This window comes from Mauremys mutica, chromosome 2 (genome assembly GCF_020497125.1).
Source record: "Mauremys mutica isolate MM-2020 ecotype Southern chromosome 2, ASM2049712v1, whole genome shotgun sequence".
NCBI lineage: Eukaryota > Metazoa > Chordata > Testudines > Geoemydidae > Mauremys > Mauremys mutica.
Genome location: NC_059073.1, coordinates 6,683,009 through 6,704,968, shown reverse-complemented (window position 1 = coordinate 6,704,968; position 21,960 = coordinate 6,683,009). Strand labels below are relative to the sequence as shown.

At 58.1% G+C, this 21,960-nt stretch overlaps 1 protein-coding gene across 3 annotated transcripts in view; it reads left to right on the top strand.

The window, feature by feature from the left end:
- LOC123364927 (protein brambleberry-like) overlaps positions 1-21,960 on the top strand; it is a 25,901-nt gene extending 3,941 nt beyond the window's left edge. For all 3 annotated transcript variants that reach the window (XM_045007441.1, XM_045007442.1, XM_045007443.1), the window contains exons 3-13: positions 861-989; positions 2,917-3,102; positions 3,348-3,570; positions 5,552-5,668; positions 7,988-8,167; positions 9,040-9,246; positions 9,878-10,040; positions 11,768-11,832; positions 12,751-12,941; positions 16,625-16,716; positions 21,264-21,960. In XM_045007441.1, coding sequence (XP_044863376.1) covers positions 861-989; positions 2,917-3,102; positions 3,348-3,570; positions 5,552-5,668; positions 7,988-8,167; positions 9,040-9,246; positions 9,878-10,040; positions 11,768-11,832; positions 12,751-12,941; positions 16,625-16,716; positions 21,264-21,399 — 1,689 coding nt within the window. In that variant the 3' untranslated portion in view covers positions 21,400-21,960. The remainder of the gene's footprint in view (positions 1-860; positions 990-2,916; positions 3,103-3,347; positions 3,571-5,551; positions 5,669-7,987; positions 8,168-9,039; positions 9,247-9,877; positions 10,041-11,767; positions 11,833-12,750; positions 12,942-16,624; positions 16,717-21,263) is intronic.

The window sequence follows — 21,960 nt, the reverse complement described above, 5'->3', positions numbered from 1 at the left end:
TGAAGCAGGTCACCCTGTTTGTCCGCTTTGTCCCCCAACCTCTCCAGATGTTCTTCCAGGCCACCTGCTACCCCCGGAACGCTCCCCAACCCTGGAGCGGGTCCACGCAGCCCCTGCATGCTCACATCCCTCCTCCCCCCAGGAGGCCTGAGGGAAACAAGCCGCATTTATTTGTCAAGTGTATTAAGACGATGCCGTCTTCCTCCCCCTGCTGTGCAGCTGTTCCCGGGCAGAGCCCTTGCTGATGGCCTGGGGGTGCCAGTGGGGCACATGGTGCGGGCTCCTTGGTCAGTCTGCTTCTCTGAAGGCTTTTAGGCCCTTCTGCATTTGCAGAGCAGCTAGAAGTGGGGAGGGGAGGGGAGCTGGCCTGGCGGGAGGGGAAACAGCTGCTCTCAGATAGTGGGAGAGGAGCTGCCCACTGGGGGTGGGGAGGAGGAGGGGACTGAGCAGGGAAGAGGCATTGGGGTAACATCTCCAGGGGAGCAGAGGCAGAAGGGCACCAGCTGGCTTGACTGCGCTTTCACAGGGAGGGGCCGTGTGAGGAGGGGCTCCCCTTGTGTTATTGGGGTGCCTAGAGGGGCCGTGTGAGGAGGGGCATGGAGGATAGCAGCGGGGCGGGAGGGCGAACCCCAGGAACTGAGCTCTCCTCATTGAGTCACTGCCCAGCATTAATGATTCTCCTATCGTGGGGCAGCAAGTGAGGATTTAAAATGCAAGTCTAGGGGCAGAGGCCACGTGTGGCCTGCAGATGAGGCGTTACCTTCTCTTGCACCTGGGAGAGGTTGGGGGTGTGGGAGGCACCAGCTTGCTGAAACCACAAGCCCTAACGCGCTCCTTCCCCTCTGCGTTGCTGCCGGCAGGTTATTGCCCAGATCCACTCCTCCTGTACGGACCTGACGGAAGAGGAACTGGCCAAGCTGGGGGTGTCCCTGTTCAACTGCCAAGCGAGCGTGGAGGGGCGCAGGACCTATCCCTGCACTGCCGACATGGTAAGATGGCGAGGGGCGGCTCTGAATTCACGCCCTCCCACGCTGGCTGGGGAGAGGGCTGCCGCCGGTGCAGGCACCCTGAGATTCTCCTCTCACAGGCCTGGGGAGCGAAGGAAGCCATGGAGCAGGGACTCCTGGGCAAGGCGACCGTCTCGCACCAGAGTGGCCCCGCCAGGAATGAGACTCACATCCCCCTAGGCCTGCAAACAGACATTGCGTGGTGGGAACGACCTTCAGCCATCCCTGACCTTAGCCAAGTTTCCGAGGGGGTGAAAGGAGAGGTCTCCATATTCTATTGCTGACGTCTTTCGCCCCGCAGCCACCCTTCTCCCCCACCCATCTTCCCTTCCCCCTGCCCCCCACAAACATCTTCTCCCCCTGCACAGATGGAGCTATTGAAATGGGCTGTGATGGGCTGGGGGTGCTGATCCCCCGGGATGGCTGCACAGCTAGTTTGGTTCATGTTCCCGACTGGCTCGTTGCGCATCGCTGGGATATCGGGACAGCGAGGCCAAGAGCATTTTGCGTAGCTTCAATGATGGAACCTCTTGGGTGTGAGAGGTGAAGACCCGTTAGGCTGACTGTGACTGGTCCATCTTGCACCCAGTGCAGGACTGGTTCCTACGATGGATCTTGGAGCGTTTTGTGCCGTCAGCCTCTTCACTATCCCAAAATGGGTCTCCTGCCAATTGTCTTGGGTTCCACAGCCCCGGCGAGTTCGCTACGCAGTATCCCCGCTCCTTATCTCATCCCGTCTCACACGTGGGTATTGCCCTGTGTAATTCCTCTCCCTCTGTGGTGCTCCTCTTTCAAATGTGAGGCATATCGTCTGCCTAGCTCGCTATCAGTTAGCCACGTAGCCCTGCATACTCTTATCCTCCAGCCCTTGATCACGTCTGTTGCTTTTTTTCCCCAACTCCCTCCAGTGTCACAGTCTCTCTCAGTCCCATGGTGTCCAGGACTGAGCACAAAATCCCAGGTGCGCCCACACCAGGGCTGTGTCAATCCATTTGTGATGAATAGCTCCTGCATAGCACTTTTCAGCTTTAGGGTTCTAAATGTTCTGCAAAGGTGAGTCAGTGCGACTCGCTCTATTTTAAAGAGGGGAAACTGAGGCACACAGGGATGTGACTTGTGTACAGTCACATGCTGAGTCAGTGGTGGAGCCAAGAATAGACCTCGGGTCTCCTGATTCCCAGTCCGATGCTAGATCTTAGGCAGCAAGGCCCACTATGCAAGGCATCTATCTGCCCTTGAGATCTGCCCATGGTAGGGTACTTTGGTCTCACACAATAGTGCTTCAGCTGTGTGAGACTAGGTCGGTCTTGCTTGTGAGGATAATTCACCCAGGTTGGTCCTATTATTTGAGTCCTAAACTGTCCATAGCTGTAGAAGCTATTATCTTGTGGGGACCCAGGACAGCTTTGCCGTTTCACGACCTGCTTCTCATAGTTTCCTAGATTAAAGCCAAAAGGGACCATTTGCTCATCCAGCCTGACTTTCTGCATGTCACAGCACGTCGAAGTACACCCACTTACACGTGTATCGAGGCCAGCAGCATGGGTGTGGCTAAAGCATCTCTTCCACAAAGGCTGGTCAGGATCCGAAGACACCGAGAGATGGAGGATCCGCCACATCCCTGGGGAGCTTGGTCCCGATGGCTAATCACCCTCACCGTTAAAAATGGGTCTTCTTTCCAGCTGGATTTGGTCTGGCTTCAGCTCCTAGCCTTCAGTTCTTGTTCTGCCTTTCTCTGCTGGATTATAAAACCCTGAGAAGTTACTGATACGCCATGATCAGGTCCCCTCTTGCTTTCTCTGGAGTACTGCCATGCAGTTCCTGGGCTAGGAGGGATGAGGGGCATTGGGAAGGGCCCTCTCCTGTGGCCTTATTGAACCTAGTCCTGCTTGGCTGTCTTTCTAACCAGCCCCTCGCAGAATGCACTGCTGACATGGACCCTGACACCTGGAACGCCTACCACATCGTCAGCAACCGGGCCCGCGCCGTCTGCTACTCCACCCGCCAGATGCAGTTCAAGCGCCGGACGGAGCACACGGTCAACACCCTGGTCTCCGCCGCCATGAGTCAGCTGGAGGCCATGAGGCTTCTGAAGGTGGGTCGTGGCGGGTGGGTGGCTCCAAAGAGGTCTGAGCCAATGAACAAAGGGCGGAGTGAACAGTAGGGCACAGCCACCGTGGTCTTTGATGCAGAGAGGGAGATGACCGATCCCAGCGTGCAATGCTCCACTGTTAAGCATGGCATGCTGGGACTTGTAATCTCTTAGTCCTCAGCATGCACCACTGCAGTCTCTGCACCGCTACTGACACCTTGCTGATTGAGTCAGTGTCTCGCTAACAGGACGGCCAGGAGGAACTGAAAGAGCTGACAGCAGAGTCCCTGCACAAGGTGGTGAGCAGCCAGCATGAGCTGCTGCTCCAGCAGGAAAAGCTGCAGGGCGGCCAGGAGGAGATGGAGTCCTCCATCCACAGCAACCTGGAGCAGCTGACTCAGGAGAAGGCCTTGATTGCCAGCGGGCAGCAGCAGGTGGCTCAGCTCATTGAGGGCATCACCAAGAGGATGGGTGAGAACAGGGAGACAAGGGCATGGAGCGTCTCCCGTCTCCCTAGAGCAGGGGTTCTCCGGAGGTTGCAAACAGCTGTCGGGGGGAGGAGGGGCTTGACTTCCCATCTTGCTAAATGAGGTGGTGGTGTGGGGGGTTCCCAGCTACACAAGAGGGTGGTTCTGATGGGGAGGAGGGTCATGAGACTGGAAAAAGCGGGTTAAGAGTGTGGTTTTGGGGGGAAAGGGTGTGAGAAAGAGGGTCAAGGGAGATTCTGGTGTGGGGAAGGGTCACAAAATGGCAAATGAAATGTAATGTGGGTAAATGTAAAGTAATGCACATTGGGAAAAATAACCCCAACTACACATACAATATGATGGGGGCTAATTTAGTTACAACTAATCAGGAAAAAGATCTTGGAGTCATCGTGGATAGTTCTCTGAAGACGTCCACACAGTGTGCAGAGGCAGTCAAAGCAAACAGGATGTTAGGAATCATTAAAAAGGGATAGAGAATAAGATGGAGAATATCTTATTGCCCTTATATAAATCCATGGTACGCGCACATCTTGAATACTGTGTAGAGATGTGGTCTCCTCATCTCAAAAAAGATATACTGGCATTAGAAAAGGTTCAGAGAAGGGCAACTAAAATGATTAGGGGTTTGGAATGGGTCCCATATGAGGAGAGATTAAAGAGGTTAGGACTTTTCAGTTTGGAAAAGAGGAGACTAAGGTGGGATATGATAGAGGTATATAAAATCATGAGTGATGTGGAGAAAGTGGACAAGGAAAAGTTATTTACTTATTCCCATAATACAAGAACTAGGGGTCACCAAATGAAATTAATGGGCAGCAGGTTTAAAACAAATAAAAGGAAGTTCTTCTTCACACAGCGCACAGTCAACCTGTGGAACTCCTTGCCTGAGGAGGTTGTGAAGGCTAGGACTATAACAGGGTTTAAAAGAGAACTAGATAAATTCATGGAGGTTTAGTCCATTAATAGCTATTAGCCAGGCTGGGTAAGGAATGGTGTCCATAGCCTCTGTTTGTCAGAGGGTGGAAATGGATGGCAGGAGAGAGATCACTTGATCATTGCCTGTTAGGTTCACTCCCTCTGGGGCACCTGGCATTGGCCACTGTCGGTAGACAGATACTGGGCTGGATGGACCTTTGGTCTGACCCGGTACGGTCGTTCTTATGTTAAGAGGGTGATTCTAGGGGATGGGGACCTGGGATAGAAAAGGGGAGTCACAGGAGTATGGTTGTGGAAGGACATGCTAGGGAAAGGGATGGACAAATTCAGGAGCCGTTGACTTAGAGTGTCTAATGCTCCTGCAGCAATGCTGGTGCCCGTTAGTTTCAGGGACCCAGGCCGGGCCCCACTGAGCCAGCTGCGGCTAAACCTGACTCGTGAGTCCCAGAGAAGAAATTTCCACCCTTGTTCCCAGCTGAGGGGATCCACCCCCTCTATCATTACTCCTCCCCTTCCCTGAGCTAGCCAGGAAGCTACAGCAAAGGACCAGGAGCCAGGAACAGACCCAACATCTGATTCCCACCTGAGCCATGGACCTCTGGGCGAGTCCAGTGGCTGGATCGTGTGATGGCTCAGTCAGCCTGGCTGTAAAATGGGGATGAGCAAGAACCTCCACAAGTCCTGGTTGCTCCAATGAGCCCAGCTCCCCTGCGGGAGAGCATGATGCTGTCTGGCAGCCTGACCCTCCGGCAGTCTCCGTGTGGCTCCCGCCTCTCCCTGCTGCCCTCCCCTTCTCTTGGCGCATGTAGAGGTCATATGTGGGCATTAGGTTTGGAAGGAGGCACTTAGGTTTGACTAGAAGAGGGAGGCACAGTGTGACCTCCTCTGCAGCATCTTTGCTCACCTAGGCTAAGAGGCTTTTACCATTGGTGGGTGACTAGATCACAGGCGTGCATGACACTTAACATGGGGAGTGGCTTCACGGGAGCTTCTGCCAGGTCCTGAGCTCTGCCCCGTCTCCCCCGCAGAGAACGTGAGCACCCACCTAGATGACCAGGACTTGGAGCTGCAGCAAGGACACAGAGCCATCCTCACCGACCTCACCCAGATGCAAAGGCGAGCCCAGGAGGTCTACTCCAAAATAGGTACCGTGACTGCTGCTGGCAGGGCAGGCTGCTCCCAGCTGGCCAGCGTGGGTGGGGCTGGTGTATTGTTGAGCTGGAATATATGGGGCTCAGGGCCAAAGGTGTTAACATGACCCAGGGTTAAACAAGGTTCGGGGTTTGGTACACACAGACCTCAGCCTGCTTGGTCCCAGGGCAAACCCACCCTTAGGCATCCTCTTAATCAAGATTCAAAAAAAGAAGGGAAAACAATGTAAGTTACTAAGTCAGCTTTTCATTGTAATATCCCTTTCCCTTTGTCTGGAGAGAGCTTTTTAGAAGGAAATCCCCTCCCTGTTGGACAGTCTCGTAGATAACCGACCGTCCTTTCTGGGGAGAAGAGCTGTTAGCTGGGCTGGAGGTGGCATTATAGCTGCTGTTAAAGTCTGATCCCATTTCCTAAAAGCCAAGAGCAGCACACACAAGGGTGAGAGAAAAGAACAGCAGAGATAGAAAATGCAGCTTCTGTCTCTGGGGTTAACGCTCACTTGCAGTCTCACTGCTGGAGAAGTACAGGCCCAGCACAGTCTGATCAGCCACTCGGAGGCCCGACAAGGTTGTACCCGCGTCGAGCTCTTCGGGGCACGGCTTTTAGCTGCCTCCTCCTGGTCAGTCTTACAGCGTGTTGCAGAATATCCAGCCTTGTCCATCTAAGCCTTGTCTTGCATCTGAAGAAGTGGGTATTCACCCACGAAAGCTCATGCTGCAAAACGTCTGTTAGTCTATAAGGTGCCACAGGATTCTTTGCTGCTTCTACAGAACCAGACTAACACGGCTACCCCTCTGATACTTGACATCTAAGCCAGACTCTTATTAGACACAAGGCAAAAAACCGAACTGGCTTCAAGGCTGAGCTTGATAAGTGTATGGAGGGGAGGGGATGATGGGACTGCCCACAATGGCACGTAGCCAGGGCCGTCCCTACCCATACGCAAAGTACACAGCTGTGTAGGGCACCAGGAAATTTGGGGAACCACATTTCCTGGTGCCCTGCGCAGCTGCGTGTTGCTCCAGCCCCTGCCCCTGGCCTGTCCCCACTCCACCCCATTCCGAAGCCCCCACCCCCCCCCAGCCCAGCCCCCACTCCCCGGAGAACTGCTGCAGGGGTCAGGCCTGCACTCACCGTGTGGTAAGTTGAGCAACTCGGCCCCAGCCTGCTCTGCTCCCCGGCTCCCAGGGGAGCAGAGCAGGCAGAGGCCAGGGGGCGGTTTCCCCCCTGTCCCCCAGCCCCCATCCAGGCTTAATTTCCAACACACCAGTTTTGGTCAGGACTTGCACTTTTCTCGTTGACCGGGCATGAGCTTACCACAGGCCTCGAGTTAGATCAGTCGGCCTCTTTGTTGGGACAACTCACCCTGTCCCTTTTGCCCCGTGCACGTGCGGTGTTCTAGGTGCATGCACCTTCACTCTCAGCCGTAGGCCCCGTTATCACAACCGGGCACAGGCTGAGGAGTGGAGAGGGCCTGGCAGCTGGTAACTGGGCTGTGAGGGTGACATTCTCCTGCATCAAGGGCAGAGGGACCTGCCTCCTGGATCTTCATTTAAAAACCATATATTTCCAGTTCATTAACCCTTTCCCAAATTCCTCATACACTACACTGTGCCCCTCGATACTGTTCCTATACCACACTTATTGCTGTCATAGCAGAGTGTTACCGGTAGCGCATTAAGCAACCTGACTAACAGCTGTCATGTGTTTGACGGTCTGGTCCCTGCAAATTCGCCCTGATCCAGCTTGAGACCAACACCTCCACAGCTGACCTAGCTACTCGGGAGGAGGCTGGAACCACTGGTGAACTGTGTTCCCTTGTGTCTCTCCGGAACCCACCCTGTATTCTCACTTCTACCCTCCCAGTTTCCTGGAGGTGCTGGCAGATCCGACAGAAACTGTCTCAATGTGGGATCTACCCTGTAATTGCAGTGTCCCAGCCTCAGCTAGGCTGTGCCTACTGTGAGGAGAGGCAGAAGCGAACCATACAGTGGCGATAACTGTACATTTTAAACTTGATAAAGGAAATCCCCAGACATTTGGCAGGAACAGGAATAGACTAGAGATAATAGACTATAAAGTAACATCATAGACTCACTCAGCAAAATATTAAACTAAATTACTATCCTAATACAAATGCCAGGCTGTGTCACCCCTAGAGGGAATCAAAGCCCAGTTCCACCCCAGCCATCCCACCTGGGCCTCCCTCTGGCTTGCGATGCTCCAGCAGGCCTGCCCGTGATGGACAGTTCCCCACCATTCTAAGCTGGGTTCCTACGCTGGCGCTGAATCCTCTGCCCCTCTCTGCCCAGAGGCCGACCTGGCGCTGTTCCTGGCCTATCAGAACCAGACAGCCCTGTACTACGACGAGCTGATGGGGAAGCTGCACAGGATGAACCAGAGCCTGGGCCTGGTGCTCTATGCCGTGGGTCACATGCAGAGCAGCGTGGAGGGCCGGCTGCTGCACATCCAGAGATTCATTGGCTGGGCAGGTGACTTGGGGGTGGGGGCAACATGCATCGCAGGGCAGCAAGGAGCTGAGCAGCCTCCTCCCACCCGAGTTCGCTGGGCCACACGCTGCTCGGTGGCTGTGGGCTGGGAACTGGCCAGCCAAGGGATTGGTTCTCTGCTTGCAGCACCGCCAGGGTGGGCTCCGCAGCCCAGCCTAGGCCGGAGGGGACTTGTGGCACCGAACAGCGACTCCGGGCTTCGAAGGGGGTCTGACCGCCCACTGCTCAGCGGGGTGGATGTGGCCAGTGAATAAGGCAGCATACGGCCTTTCTCCTCCCTGTGCTCAGAGACCTGGATTGGAGCCCTGGGCTTGGTCTCCCGCTCTCCTCCCCAGCTGGGGCTGCACAGAGCCTCCAGGCCCTTGTCTGCTGTGCAGGGAGCATGGGCCTTGGGCGAGGGAGTTTCAGAGGTGTCATGGGGAAGGGTGGGAGAGGCACTTGCAAAGGAGGAGACGCCCCTCTGTCCGATCGCAGGGCCTGAGCCGCTGGCCCCCTGGTGTGGGAGGGTCCCAGCCCGGAGAGGGTACGACGGGAATGGGTGTCAGAGGCTGGCGGGAGTAGCAATGGATTGAGCAAGCTGCCGCATGGGCAGGTCCTGCAGCAGAGATGCCGCCTACCCCTCGTTAATTATCGTAGTGGTGACCTCCCCTCCCGCAGCCCCCCAAACCCTGGGTGAAGCTGGGCAGTGTAGTGTCCCTGCCCCCGGACTTGGGGGAACGTTGCAAGGAGGAGACGTCTCTCCCCAGGCCACTCCGCTGGCAGGAACCAGCCGGGAGATGGCGCTGGTCGAGCATGGATCTGTCAGGGGGCGAAGCGCCTGCTCGCCCGTCTCCCCATCCCTCTCTGTCTCGCAGGAGTCAGCCTCGGTGCCGCCTGCACCTGCGTCCTGCACACTGCCTACTTCCTGCTCTCGGCTCTGCTCATGACCTTCCTGCAGACCCCAGGCCTGCCCCGCGCCGTGCTCCTGGTCCTGGTCATCGCCAACGCGCTCTCCGAGCTCAACCACGCCGTCTCCCTGGGCTTCGCGTCCCTCACGCTCTTCCTGGTGCTCGTTGTCGCCGGTGAGCGCAGCCGGCTCCCCCCCTCTCCTGTATCGCTGGAACCAGGACCCAACCTGGCACCGGTGGCCCAGCCCTGGGCAGCCTCAGCAGGGAGGCCAAGGGCTGAATGGGCCACGGAGACAGAGCCCCACTCTGGAGTGGGCTCGCGAGCTGGGGACACGCCGGCGCAGAGCGTAGGGAGAGTTTGCCCTGCCATTGGCCACGCTTGGGTAAACAGGCCTGAGCTAGACCATTGACCGCTCCTGTGGCTGCTGGTGCAGTCAGTTTCCACCACCCACTGACCTGGAAAGCTCAGGTTGTCCAGCCACCAGAGCGGGACAAAGCCGCCCTGTCAGCTTGGGTTACACTTGCCAGCTAATCTCCTCCTCCCGCCAGCCTGTGCTAACTCCCACAGCCCCCTGCGGGGTGGGTCAGAACCCCCCGTGTTGCAGGGACGCAGACCCCGAGGCGTCAGTGGTAGTGCCAGAATTAGCCCCCGGCACCCTGACCCCCGGCTCTAAGCAGGTAAGTTTTCCTCCAACAAAATATTGAATCCACAGGTCCATCAGCCCACCCCCCAGCTCCCCTTCTGTGCTAGCCGGACGCTGCTCTGAACTTGACCCCAGCTCCGGCTTTGCTCACGTTTTTGTAGGTAACTGGCTGCTGGCGAGCGTGTGCTGCTGCGCCCGGAGCGCGAGGGGCCGGAAGCTGCCTCTGGCGCTCTCGCCGACTCCCCAGAGGGCAGTGGGGGCCAGCACCCCCGAAGCAGAGCTCAAGGATGGTCCCCGCTGTCATATCACCTCCACCCCTGACAGGTAGGAGGGGGGAGGTGGGACCAGCACGTGGCTAACCAAGGTAAATCTGGAGCCCTGTATGGGATACTGCAGGGGACAACAGGTGCATGGCCAGATGTGCCCATTTAACAGCTTCCCTCCTCGGTTCTCTGCTAAGGTCGCTTCAAATGGCCTCTGATCGCACATTAGTGAGTGTCCGGATTAGCATGTCCAGTCGAGTGAGTTAGTGATGTGCTCTCGAAAGCCGCCTTCTTTCAAGGCCGGTGTCGGGTGCCAGGAAGGGTTTGTGGCCCTGTTCTCACATGAGGCCCGGGATTGTCCGTTGACTCGGGTTACAGCTAATCCCAGGGGAAGAGGCTGGTAATGAGAATGCCTGGTATTTATATAGCATCTCACCCTCCACACTCCCTGCCCGCCATGGGGGTCTGTGTGCAGTGGGGTGGGGGCATCCAAACCATACCAGGCTTGATGTGGGTCGGTGTGTTCTGGGTCGGGATTTACACCACATCCTCTGGCTGTTCAGATGGGGGAAACTGAGGCACAGGTCATGCAATGACTCAGTGGCAGAGCCGAGAATGGAACCCAGGAGTTCTTTGCAGCAGGAGCACCCAGGCCTGTAAGGTGCAGAGCAACAAGCAGCCTCACGTGGACTGCTGCTTGCCCAGGTCCTTCTGTGTTAGACTGGGAAACTGAGCAGCAGCGCCCCAGAGCCTCCAGCCCTGGGGGCTAACATGGTGCACAGAGGCTGGCTGCAGCCATGCTGGTTTGCTTGCCGCCATGCTGCTGTCCAGCCTCTGGGGAGCACATGTGCTGCCGTAGTAGCCGGCAGCACGATCCCCAGCCCCAGCCGCAGCATCATGTCAGCAGGAAGGAGTGAACACCTGTCACCAGTGGCTGCAGAAGGGGTGCGCTGGTGCCGAATAGCCTCTGGGTGGCAGCAGAGAGCTCACCCTGCAATAGCCCTTGTGCAGGGGGGTTCCCAGTTGGGTCCTAGGGTGACCCCATGCTTGGCTGTGTTAGTGGCGTGTTACACCAGCTGTCCAGTGCCTTGGGTCCCGCTTCTGCGTGCGGCTCCGGGTGCGGGTGCTGGTGTCGGAAGCCTGGTATGGTTTGGATGCCCCCACAGGTATTGAGGACCAAATCTTCCCATGTGTGGCCAGGCCAGTGGACGTCAGCTGGGATGTTTGTGCACATCTAGGTCTAGTGTGTCCTCTCCTCGGGGCGGGGCGCCCCGGCTCTGGATCTCACTCCCCCATTCTACACCCACTTGTCTGGCAGGATCAATCTGCCACGGAGGCGGGAGGCCCCTCTGCTCTTCCAGCTGTGGCCTGAAGGGGCTGAGGATTGGGCACGTGTCTGCGGCACGTCTGCTCTTCGTTGTTCTGTCGCCTAATGCACATGCACCCAGGGACACCTCTTCTGAAACTTACAAATTGATGCACATAGAAGAAAAGGATGATGAGAGAGAGATCGTAGAATCATAGAATATCAGGGCTGGAAGGGACCTCAGGAGGTATCTAGTCCCACCCCCTGCTCAAAGCAGGACCAATCCCCAACTAAATCAGATGCTTGGTGCAGAGAGGGCTCTCCCCATCTGGTCTGTAGGGGACACATGCGCCCCCGGCTAGGACACCCTGCAGCTTCATGCTCTGAAGGGTGGGAATGGGGCAGGGGCTTAGCTGGGCAGGACTTGGGGTGAAATGTCATTGGTGATGGAGTCTTGTAACCTTTCATCCTTCCCCTGGCAGGGAGTGTGAAATCGGCCTCTTGCGGGAAGAGCTGAACAAGCTGGAGGAGATGGGCTACCTGCAGGGTAAGTGAGATGAGTTCAGTACGGAGGGTGCCTGGGGAACACGTTGCTGCGTGCCAGAGCGCTGCAGCAAACCCCGCTCCGCCATGCTGCGTCTGAAGAGAGCAGATCCCTGTCCCTGGCTGGCTGGGAGCTGGGGTGTATCAGAGCACTAGTATCTACCCACCCTGTCGATGCAAGACCTGATCCTCTATGGGACAATCACCCCCACCTCCCCAGAGAGCTTGGACACCCAGTCTGTAGAGGGACCTGCACTCGGCCTGAATACCTTAAATAACAGTAACAGTGAATGCCTGTTTCTTACCTAGCGCATTTCCTCCGTAGATCTCAAAGCGCTTCACAAACTCTAAACGTATCTATCGTCACGCCTGTGTGGCAGGGAAGCATTGTTATCCCCATTGTACAGATGGGAAACTGAGGCACGGAGGAGGCTTAGGTGACTTGCTGAAGGAAGCTCACAGCAGAGCTGGGGCCTGAATGCCGGTCTCCCATGTCCTAAGCCGGAGCCCTAACCACTGGACCTTCCTTCCCCCTCCTTGGCTTAGGCAGCTGGGCTGCTTAAAGCTCCCTTAGTGAGACTTCTCTCTGCTGCTCATCAAAGCCCGTCGGCTCTGCAGTATCCAGAGGCCACAGCCTCTCCAGCTGAGCCGCGGTGGGGATGTGGCAGGAACCGCTCCAGAGCCCCGTGCGTTAGGCGGCAGAGCCTCTAGGGCTGGGGTGTGTGCCAGGCCCATGTGGCTGGAGAGCTGCACGCACAGGGGCTGTGCCGTAGCGGGTGGGCTGGGGTAGGGAGGCTGAGAGCCATAGGCGCGCTCCTGGGGCTCCAGCGTTGAATGGCTCAGCCTGTCTGTGGGCGCAGGAGCCGGGTACTGGAGGGGACTGACCAGTGTACCCGCTGTGCTAGCCATTAATGTGTTGCAGACGACTCCTGCCTGGGGAGGGTGTCCCCGCTGACGGGAAACCCCTTTCGGGATGGGGGCGTGCCGCTGCCCCCTACAGGCTGGAAGGCACAGCCGAGAGCCGCTGCTCCGCCAGCTCCCTGCGTCCCCATCGGGAACTTGCGCCGCATCAGTCTCAGCCGCACCAGCAGGCAGGAGGTGATGGAGAGGCGGGTAAGTGGTGGGAAGCTGGCGCCGCGTGCAGGGGCAGGGCTGGCACTGCCTATGGTGGGGCACCGGGAGAGGCAGGCAGGAGTATGGGGGGGAGGGAAACGAGGCTGCCCGACGTGGGGCTTGGGGAGAGGCGGGAAGGAGAGTGGGGGCAGGGCTGACTCTACCTGCTGGGGGGCTCAGGGAGAAGCGGGCAGATGTGTGTGGCTGGCGCTGCCCACTGTGGGGCACAGGGAGAGGTGGGTAGGAGTGTGGGGCTTGGGGAGAGGTGGGCAGGTGTGTGTGGCCGGCGCTGCCTGCTGTGGGGCACAGGGAGAGGTGGGTAGGAGTGTGGGGACAGGGCTGGCGCTGCTCGCTGTGGGGCACAGGGAGAGGCGGGCAGGAAAGTGGGGGCAGAGAGAGGCGGGCAGGGGTGTGTGGCTGGCGCTGCCCGCCATGGGGCTCGGGGAGAGGCGGGCAGGTGGGTGGGGCTGGCGCTGCCCGCCAGGGGGCTCGGGGAGAGGCGGGCCGCGGTGTGTGTGGCTGGCGCTGCCCGCCCTGGGGGTCGGGGAGAGGCGGGCAGGGGTGTGTGTGGCTGGCGCTGCCCGCCTTGGGGCTCGGGGAGAGGCGGGCAGGGGTGTGTGTGGCTGGCGCTGCCCGCCATGGGGCTCGGGGAGAGGCGGGCAGGGGTGTGTGTGGCTGGTGCTGCCCGCCTAGGGGCTCGGGGAGAGGCGGGCAGGGGTGTGTGTGGCTGGCGCTGCCCGCCATGGGGCTCGGGGAGAGGCGGGCAGGGGTGTGTGGGGCTGGCGCTGCCCGCCATGGGGCTCGGGGAGAGGCGGCCAGGTGCGTGGGGCTGGCGCTGCCCGCCATGGGGCTCGGGGAGAGGCGGGCAGGGGTGTGTGGCTGGCGCTGCCCGCCATGGGGCTCGGGGAGAGGCGGGCCGGTGCGTGGGGCTGGCGCTGCCCGCCATGGGGCTCGGGGAGAGGCGGGCAGGGGTGTGTGTGGCTGGCGCTGCCCGCCATGGGGCTCGGGGAGAGGCGGGCAGGTGCGTGGGGCTGGCGCTGCCAGCCATGGGGCTCGGGGAGAGGCGGGCAGGTGCGTGGGGCTGGCGCTGCCCGCCATGGGGCTCGGGGAGAGGCGGGCAGGGGTGTGTGGGGCTGGCGCTGCCCGCCATGGGGCTCGGGGAGAGGCGGGCAGGTGCGTGGGGCTGGCGCTGCCCGCCATGGGGCTCGGGGAGAGGCAGGCAGGGAGGTGTGGGGCTGGCGCTGCCCGCCATGGGGCTCGGGGAGAGGCGGGCAGGTGCGTGGGGCTGGCGCTGCCCGCCATGGGGCTTGGGGAGAGGCGGGCAGGGAGGTGTGGGGCTGGCGCTGCCCGCCATGGGGCTCGGGGAGAGGCGGGCAGGGAGGTGTGTGGCTGGCGCTGCCCGCCATGGGGCTCGGGGAGAGGCGGCCAGGGGCGTGGGGCTGGTGCTGCCCGCCATGGGGCTCGGGGAGAGGCAGGCAGGGAGGTGTGGGGCTGGCGCTGCCCGCCATGGGGCTCGGGGAGAGGCGGGCAGGGAGGTGTGGGGCTGGCGCTGCCCGCCATGGGGCTCGGGGAGAGGCGGGCAGGTGTGTGTGGCTGGCGCTGCCCGCCATGGGGCTCGGGGAGAGGCGGGCAGGGGTGTGTGTGGCTGGCGCTGCCCGCCATGGGGCTCGGGGAGAGGCGGGCAGGGGTGTGTGTGGCTGGCGCTGCCCGCCTTGGGGCTCGGGGAGAGGCGGGCAGGGGTGTGTGTGGCTGGCGCTGCCCGCCATGGGGCTCGGGGAGAGGCGGGCAGGGGTGTGTGTGGCTGGTGCTGCCCGCCTTGGGGCTCGGGGAGAGGCGGGCAGGGGTGTGTGTGGCTGGCGCTGCCCGCCATGGGGCTCGGGGAGAGGCGGGCAGGGGAGAACAGGCTTTCAGTAATCGGAGCCACTGTCCGTGCTGTCGGCCGAGATGCCCCCAGGGTCTCTCCATTCATTCTGGTTAACGTGGGTTGGGGACGCTGGCTGTGCATCACTGACCAGTGCTGTGAGGGGCCCCTCCCCCTCTCCCTCTCCCCAGTGCCCTGGGCGGCTTGGCACCGGCTGTTGCAGGCATGGGGGGCAGAGAGCATTAAAAGGCACAGCTTCAGGGCTGGCCTTGGGGGGGCCCTGGGCAGTTGCCTGGGGCACCATGGTCATGGGGGCACCGTGCGGCAGCACAGAGGGGAGCACTGCTGGTGCGGAGTCAGAAACTGCGCCTGGCGGGCAGGGGAGCGCTGCGTGTGCGTGTGGCGGGGGGGGATCCAGGTTTCTCCCAGCGGAGGAATGGGGGGAGGGGCCGAGCAGTGATGCACAGATACTGATCCCCCCCACCCCCCCACCAACATTCCTCTGGGCCCCCCAGGGGGCTGTGGAGGGGAGAGTGAGGAGCAATGTCAGGGCTCTGTGCATCCAGGTTACTTTCCCCACATGGGCCAAGGGGGCACAGTGCAGGGGCTAGGGGTGCAGGAGGGTGGGGAGCCTGGGAAGCCTATGGGGGCCAGGGGCAAGGGGGGGGCTGCCCACTTGGGGGCCAGGCGCGTGAAAATACAAGTTTGCCCAGGGCGCCATTTTCCCCAAGGCCGGTCTGCACATTCCGGTGCTGGGGCCAAGCTCACGCCGGCAGAAACAAAGCCGCTGATTTCAGCCGAGCTGGGCAAATGTGGCTCTGGCGTGGGAGCCCGGCCAGGGGGCCAGTGCAGGCAGGGCCTGCAGGCTTCCCCCAGCTGGGTCACTGGGTGGGAAGAGAAGATCTGCTGTCTCGTACCCTGGTCCCCGTGACAGTGACTGACCTGGGAATTTCCATAGCTCTCACCCAGACCCTGAGGTCCTGCAGTAACTGGTTCACCCTTCAGATCCGGAGTGGCTCTTGGATGGATGTGGGTGGACAGAAACTGGTTGTTAAAAGGGCTTGGGAGTGGGTCTGGTGCAAGGGGTGCTGGCCTGGGGACGAGGGAGGGTTTTCAGCACCCAAGAGCTGGGGCAGGCCAGGACTTGCGCCTGGGGAGTCTGACCTAGCCGTGGGTGGAAACCTGTCCAGAGTCTCCTTCCCCGGCCGTGTTACCAACACAACTTGCTTCTGTGCATGGCTGGTTCCCGAGCTCGTAGGGTGGTAGCAGGGTGTGGGGGTGGCTGGGCGTGTGACACTGCTCAAGCCGGGGTTGGTGATCCAGCATGCAGGGTCAGAGACAGGGACTCTAGCTGCTGACATGATGGGATGGGGAGGGAATGCTGGGATTGTCTTGGCAGCCGGTTCTGCACCAAGTGACCAATCGACGTGCAGGGGGCAAGGGCCTGGCACGTCCTAATCCTGCCTCCGCTTGGGGATATCAAGGGGGAGGTTCCAGGGGATCCCATCAGTGCCCTCAACAGCCAGGCCTTGAGGGCTGCGATGGATCAGACCGGCAACTACCGCCAAAGCACCGTCAGATCCACCCTGCATGGTGCTGCAGCCTCTTGCTGGGCCATTAATTCCGAGCCACAGCTCCTGGGCACGCTTCCCTGCGGGGATTCGCTGCTCTAGAAGCAAGAGCAACAGCTGGTGGTCCAGATTCTCGGTAGCAACGGGGGGGCTCTGGCACTGGGCCTGCAGGTGATGCTGGTTCTCTCGCTGTCGGGGAGCTTGTCTTCCTCCTCATCAGCGCCACACGTGACTCCCTCTTTCCCGAACAGGCCACACTGGAGAGGCGCCACCTGGACCCCACGTTCGAGCCCTTCTCTGACTTCAGGTCCTATAGCCCGGACCAGTCCATGGCTAGCGACATGTGAGTAGAGAGCGCTGCTCCCCTCTCTGAACAGGCTGCGGCGGATTCCTTCTGCGCAACGCTTCACTGATCCCTGCTGGCCAGCGCTGGCATCCCCAAGGGACGCTTTGGGGCTGGGTTATTCCTGCTAGTAACCAGCCCTGCCTCTAAGACAAGGGGTGACGGATGGTGCAATAAGCCATCCCCAGGCGAGGGTGGCCTGACCTACGTGATGGGCAGAGGAGAGAAATGCTGCAGACACGTTCTGGGCGACAGTTGTCCCATGGCTGCTGGTTTTACTCCTGGGGGAATTCTGTGCCGAAAAAATTCTGCACACGATATTTTAAAATTCTGCATATTTTTTTGTCAATTACACAATATAATCAAGCTGCTTTCAATTATTTTGGTAGTTGTATTTAAACTACAATACAGTCAATGGAGAGTGGGAGTGGAGACCATTGGAGGAAATCACCAACCCCGCTCTGTTTAACAGTAACGTAGCTAATGTTGACCCTTTACTTCTAGTTATTAGTCAACAAATATATGCAGCCATGTGCTCAGAGTTGCGTCATAGGCAACTGAAGAGCAAGCAAGGGCTGCGCACTCAAACTCCCAATTTACACTGGCTACTGACCATCTCCAGAGAGTTCATGGAGCACATTTTGATGGGAATTTTTTTTCAGTCCAAGAATTTAGACCAGTTCTAATCACTAAAGCTCCATAAGCCATACTGTCCTCTGCACCACTCTGGTAATGCAAAGGAGCCTTAAAATTTTTATACCTGTTTTTATACTCCTGGGGAAACTCACTAAGAGCAACGGGAACAATTCACTAAGCAGGCAGGCTGCTACATTCTGCTCTGCCTGAGGGAACTGAGCCTGCTCTATCTCTTCAGAAACGCCCCAAAGCCCTGCCCCTCCACGCCGAGTGTGCTCTAATAGTGAGCGAGAGGGACAGAGTGTGTGTGTCTGTCTCTCTCTCGTGTGCATGCACACACATGACTGTCCAATCCCCCCACCCTGCGGTGATTTACATCCCTACCAGCTGCTCTGGGTGCCCAAAGCGACCTGCCTGCACTGCTGGGGAGGGGGCACATGACTGCTCTTGCAGCTTCCCTTTGGTTCACTGTCAGAAGCCATTTTTCTGCGGGGAAGCAAAGAAATCTGCGGGGGCTGTGAATTCTGCACATGCGCAGTGATGCCAAATTCCCCCAGGAGTATGGTTTGCTTTCCAAGTGGAACAAGCTGGGCCACTCCCTCTAGGGACTAAATGCTGCATTCTCTCTCCTAATCTCGAGGCCATTGGCTTCTGATGCCCTGACTTTGCTAAGTGGTCCCTGGCTTTAGTGGCTAGAGGCAGACCAATGGGGAAGTACAAGGACACTGTGAGACAACACTGATCAGCGTGATGGGCCGTCATCTCTACGCACCAACTGCCTCGTTCTCAAGTTTTCTGACCTCGCTGCAAAGGAGAGTTTTGACAGACGATAACAAGGTGGCTTTTTGGGTGCTTGCGGAAGCTCCTCCCAAGAGCAAGGGGCAACACGGGAGAAAGCACAAAGTTATTGGTTTGAAAATCTAGCAAGAGGGGGATGGAGGCTGACGTTGGCATTTTGATACTGAATGAGATGATACGGTGGTGATGGGCCCTGGAGGTGAAGACTAGCTGCTTAGGTTTGATACAGTGGAGATGAGGCAGCTAGTGGAGGGATCCACAGAGACAGGTGTCGTGGTCAAAGTGACAGCCTAGGAGAATAATCTTCACAGAAGCATTCTGCCTGGGTATGAGCAGGGCAAGACTGCATTTGTCAAGGCCGGAGAGAAGGATGCTGCAGTAATTGAGATGACAGCCTGGACCAGAGTTCTAGCTGTGTGGATGGATGAGAGAGGCTGGATCTTAGAGATGTTTTGCAGAAATAATCGACAAGATTTAGAGATCGCCTGGATGCGAGGACTTAGAGAGAGGTCTGAGTTGAAGATGCTGCCCAGGTTACAGGCTTGAGTGATGGGCAGGATGGTGGGATTGTCCACAGTGATCGGGGAGGGCTTGAGTGATGGGCGGGATGGTGGGATTGTCCACAGTGATCGGGGAGGGCTTGGGATGGGGGCTGAGGGTAGACGAAGAGCTCTGGTTTAGCAATATTGCACCTGAGTTGATGGCTAGACATTTATCTGATTAGATATTGGGAAAAACTTTCCAACTCTATAAGGGGAGTTTAGCGCTGGAATAGGCTTCCATGGGAGGTTGTGGAATCACCATCACTGGAGGTTTTTAAGACCAGGTTGGACAAATACCTGTCGGGGATGGTCCCCGTTTACTTGGTCCTGTCTCAGTGCAGGGAGCTGGACTTGAGGGCCCTTCCAAACCGATGGTGCTATGATTCCATCCATGAGGAGATGTCGGAGCCGGGTGGAGACTGTAATCTGGCCAGGTCTGGAGTGGAGGTAGATCTGTGAGTCACTAGCAGAAGAATGGTAGTTGAATTTGTGTTTGCAGATGAGATTAGCCATTGATAGGGTGTAAAGGGAGAAGAGGAAGTGGACCACGGACAGAGCCCCGTGGAACCCCACACGAAGTTAGAGCAGGATTTCTCTGAAAGACACACGGAAGGAGCGACTGAGAGGTAGGCAGTCCATGGAAGGACAATATTTCAACAAGAGGATCATGGCGAAGGTGGCTGGTGGGTCAAGGAGGATGAGGATGGAGTGCTGGTTCTGAGAGACTCTGGCAAGAGAAGTTTCAGTGGAGTGTAAGGGGCAGAAGCTGGATTGGAGGGGGGGGTGTAGGGTGGAATTGGAAGAGAGGAATCCCAGACAGCAATACTAGACAGTGCATTCAATGAGCTTAGAAACTACAGGGAGATTGGGCTGTAGCTGGACAGGCAAATGGGATTTTTTTTTAATGGGAGAAGCTAGAGCATGTTTGTATTGTGAGGGGAAGAGCCGGAGGAGAGTGGGCACGAGGGAGATCAGGTGATGGGATGAGGTAACTGGGGTGATGAGTGGAGAGGTTAGAGGAGGAGAGCGGGACACTGCGTCTGATGGGGAAGGAGGGAAGGGGAAGGCTGCATCCACTTGTCAATTTTCTCTTGGAAGAATTTGGCGTGATCCTGGGCAGGAGGAGAACAGTGGGAGTGGCGGGGAGGGAAGGTTTGAGTCAAAGGTGGTGAAATGCAGCTGGCACTGTGGGCGTGGGATTCAGTGTAGTCAGAGAAGTGGAGGCGTCCGTCTACGTAGATGGCAGAACCGAAGGAGGAGAGAATGAATCCGCAGCGGAGGAAGTCATGGGATTTCCACCAGTCAGAGACGCTCTGCAGTCGATAGTGGGGGTGAGCCAGGCCTGAGGGTTGGTGGGACAGACCTGGGGAGAGGAGGGAAGAGAGTCATGGGTGGAGGAGAGTGGATTCGTGGACAGAAATCAGCTACTGCATGAATGTAAGAAAGGGAGGGGAGGGCTTAGAGCAGATGAGACGTCGTCAACACTGCGGGTCTGGAAGGCACAGAAAGGCCACGAGACAGGACGTGAGGGAGGGGGCTGATGGATGGTGCTGAAAGAGACCCGGCGATGCAGGAACTCAGCTGCAGGGAGAGCAGGTTGGTGAGAGAGATTAAAAAGACTAGATGAAGTTAGACTGGGATTTTTCAGCTTGGAAAAGAGACAACTAATAAAATCATGACTGATTTCGAGAAAGTGACTGTGTTATTGCCCCTTCCCAATGAAATGAATAGGCAGGTTTAAAACAAACAAAAGGAAGTGCACTTCTTCACACAATGCAGAGTCAGCCTGGGGAACTCACTGCCTGGGGATGTTGTGAAGGCCAAGACTATAATAGGGTCCAAAAAAGAACTGGATATATTCATAGAGGACAGGTCCCTCAGTGGCTATTAGCCACGATGGCCAGGGATGCAACCCCATGCTCTGGGTGTCCCTAAACCTCTGACTGCCAGAAGCTGGGAGTGGACAACAGGGGATGGGTCACTCGATTGCCCAGTTCTGTTCAGTCCCTCTGGGGCACCTGGCATTGGCCAGTCAGATGACTGGATACAGGTTTAGACGGACCATTGGTCTGCCCCAGTATGGCACATGAACAGCCCTTGGGCGAGTGGGAGAGCTGAGGCAGGGCTGCAGGTGGAATGGCGAGATCAGGGCGAGGAAGTGTGCATAAGCGGGGTGTTGTCCGCTCCCAAGCGGACGGCCCAGAGGATGAGTGTGGGGGACTGAGAGGAGGAAGAGAGAGACGGGGTGAAATCCAAGAGCAAGGCAGGTGGGGAGGAGCTGGGGGGATGGTAGATGAGGACCAGGTGGAGGGAGAGTTGGATGCAGGGAGGGGCTGGAAGCATTGATTACTGGTAGCTGGCTTCGCCTAGGGTGGCTGTTTCGGCAGCTTAACTTCCTCTCCATTGGAGCTACCAACAAACCCGGCCTGCTGCCCAGAGACACCCCCCCCCTTAGCTCTGGGGTACCCCCTGCTGCTGGTGAGAGCCTGGTGGTTGCTGACCTGACCCCACACTTGATCCACAGGGCTCTAGACCTGCAGGTATAATCAGCCTGTCTCACCATTCTTCCAGGTCCACCTCTTCGATGTCTCCGCGACGCCTGTGCCAGGGCATCACCAAGGCCGGGCAGCCATGCAGGAAGAAGGCTGTTCCCGGACAGGAGTTCTGCCACGTTCATGTATCTGGACAAGTATCCTACACCAGCTGAGCCTTGGGGCTCTCCGTCGAACCTGTGCAGCCGCTAGGTTAGTCTGGACCTTGGGTGGTTGGCCAGGGACCTGTGGACTCCTGGAGTGCAGCTGGGGCACCACCCCCCCGTCTCAGCAACAGCCATTCTGTGGCATTATTTTAAACACTGCCTTTGATTTTAATGTGTACGTCTGAATGGAGGGACTACGTCTGCAGAGGGCCTGGCAGCCCCTGTCTGGCAGCTTTTCTAGGGTCTCATGGAGCTTCTTTGAGGAAAGCCCCATTTTAAATAGACCACCCTGCTCTGTGAATGTTCCAACGTGTCTCAAATGCTTCACCCCATGAAAACTGCAGGAGATGAGGAACTTCTACGTTCACACTGACTCAGGAGCCAGTGGACTCTGTTTACAAGTCCAAGCTGGCTTTTCTAGTGGCCACAGCTGCCCAGCTCCAGCTGGGTTCTTCTGGCCTGCTCCACCTCTGCCAGCCCTTGAGACACTCATCCGGGTTTAGCTGAGCCGGCAGCACAGACTGCAGCTCCCTCAGCACCATTGGGACAAACCTCTTGTCAGTAAAGATG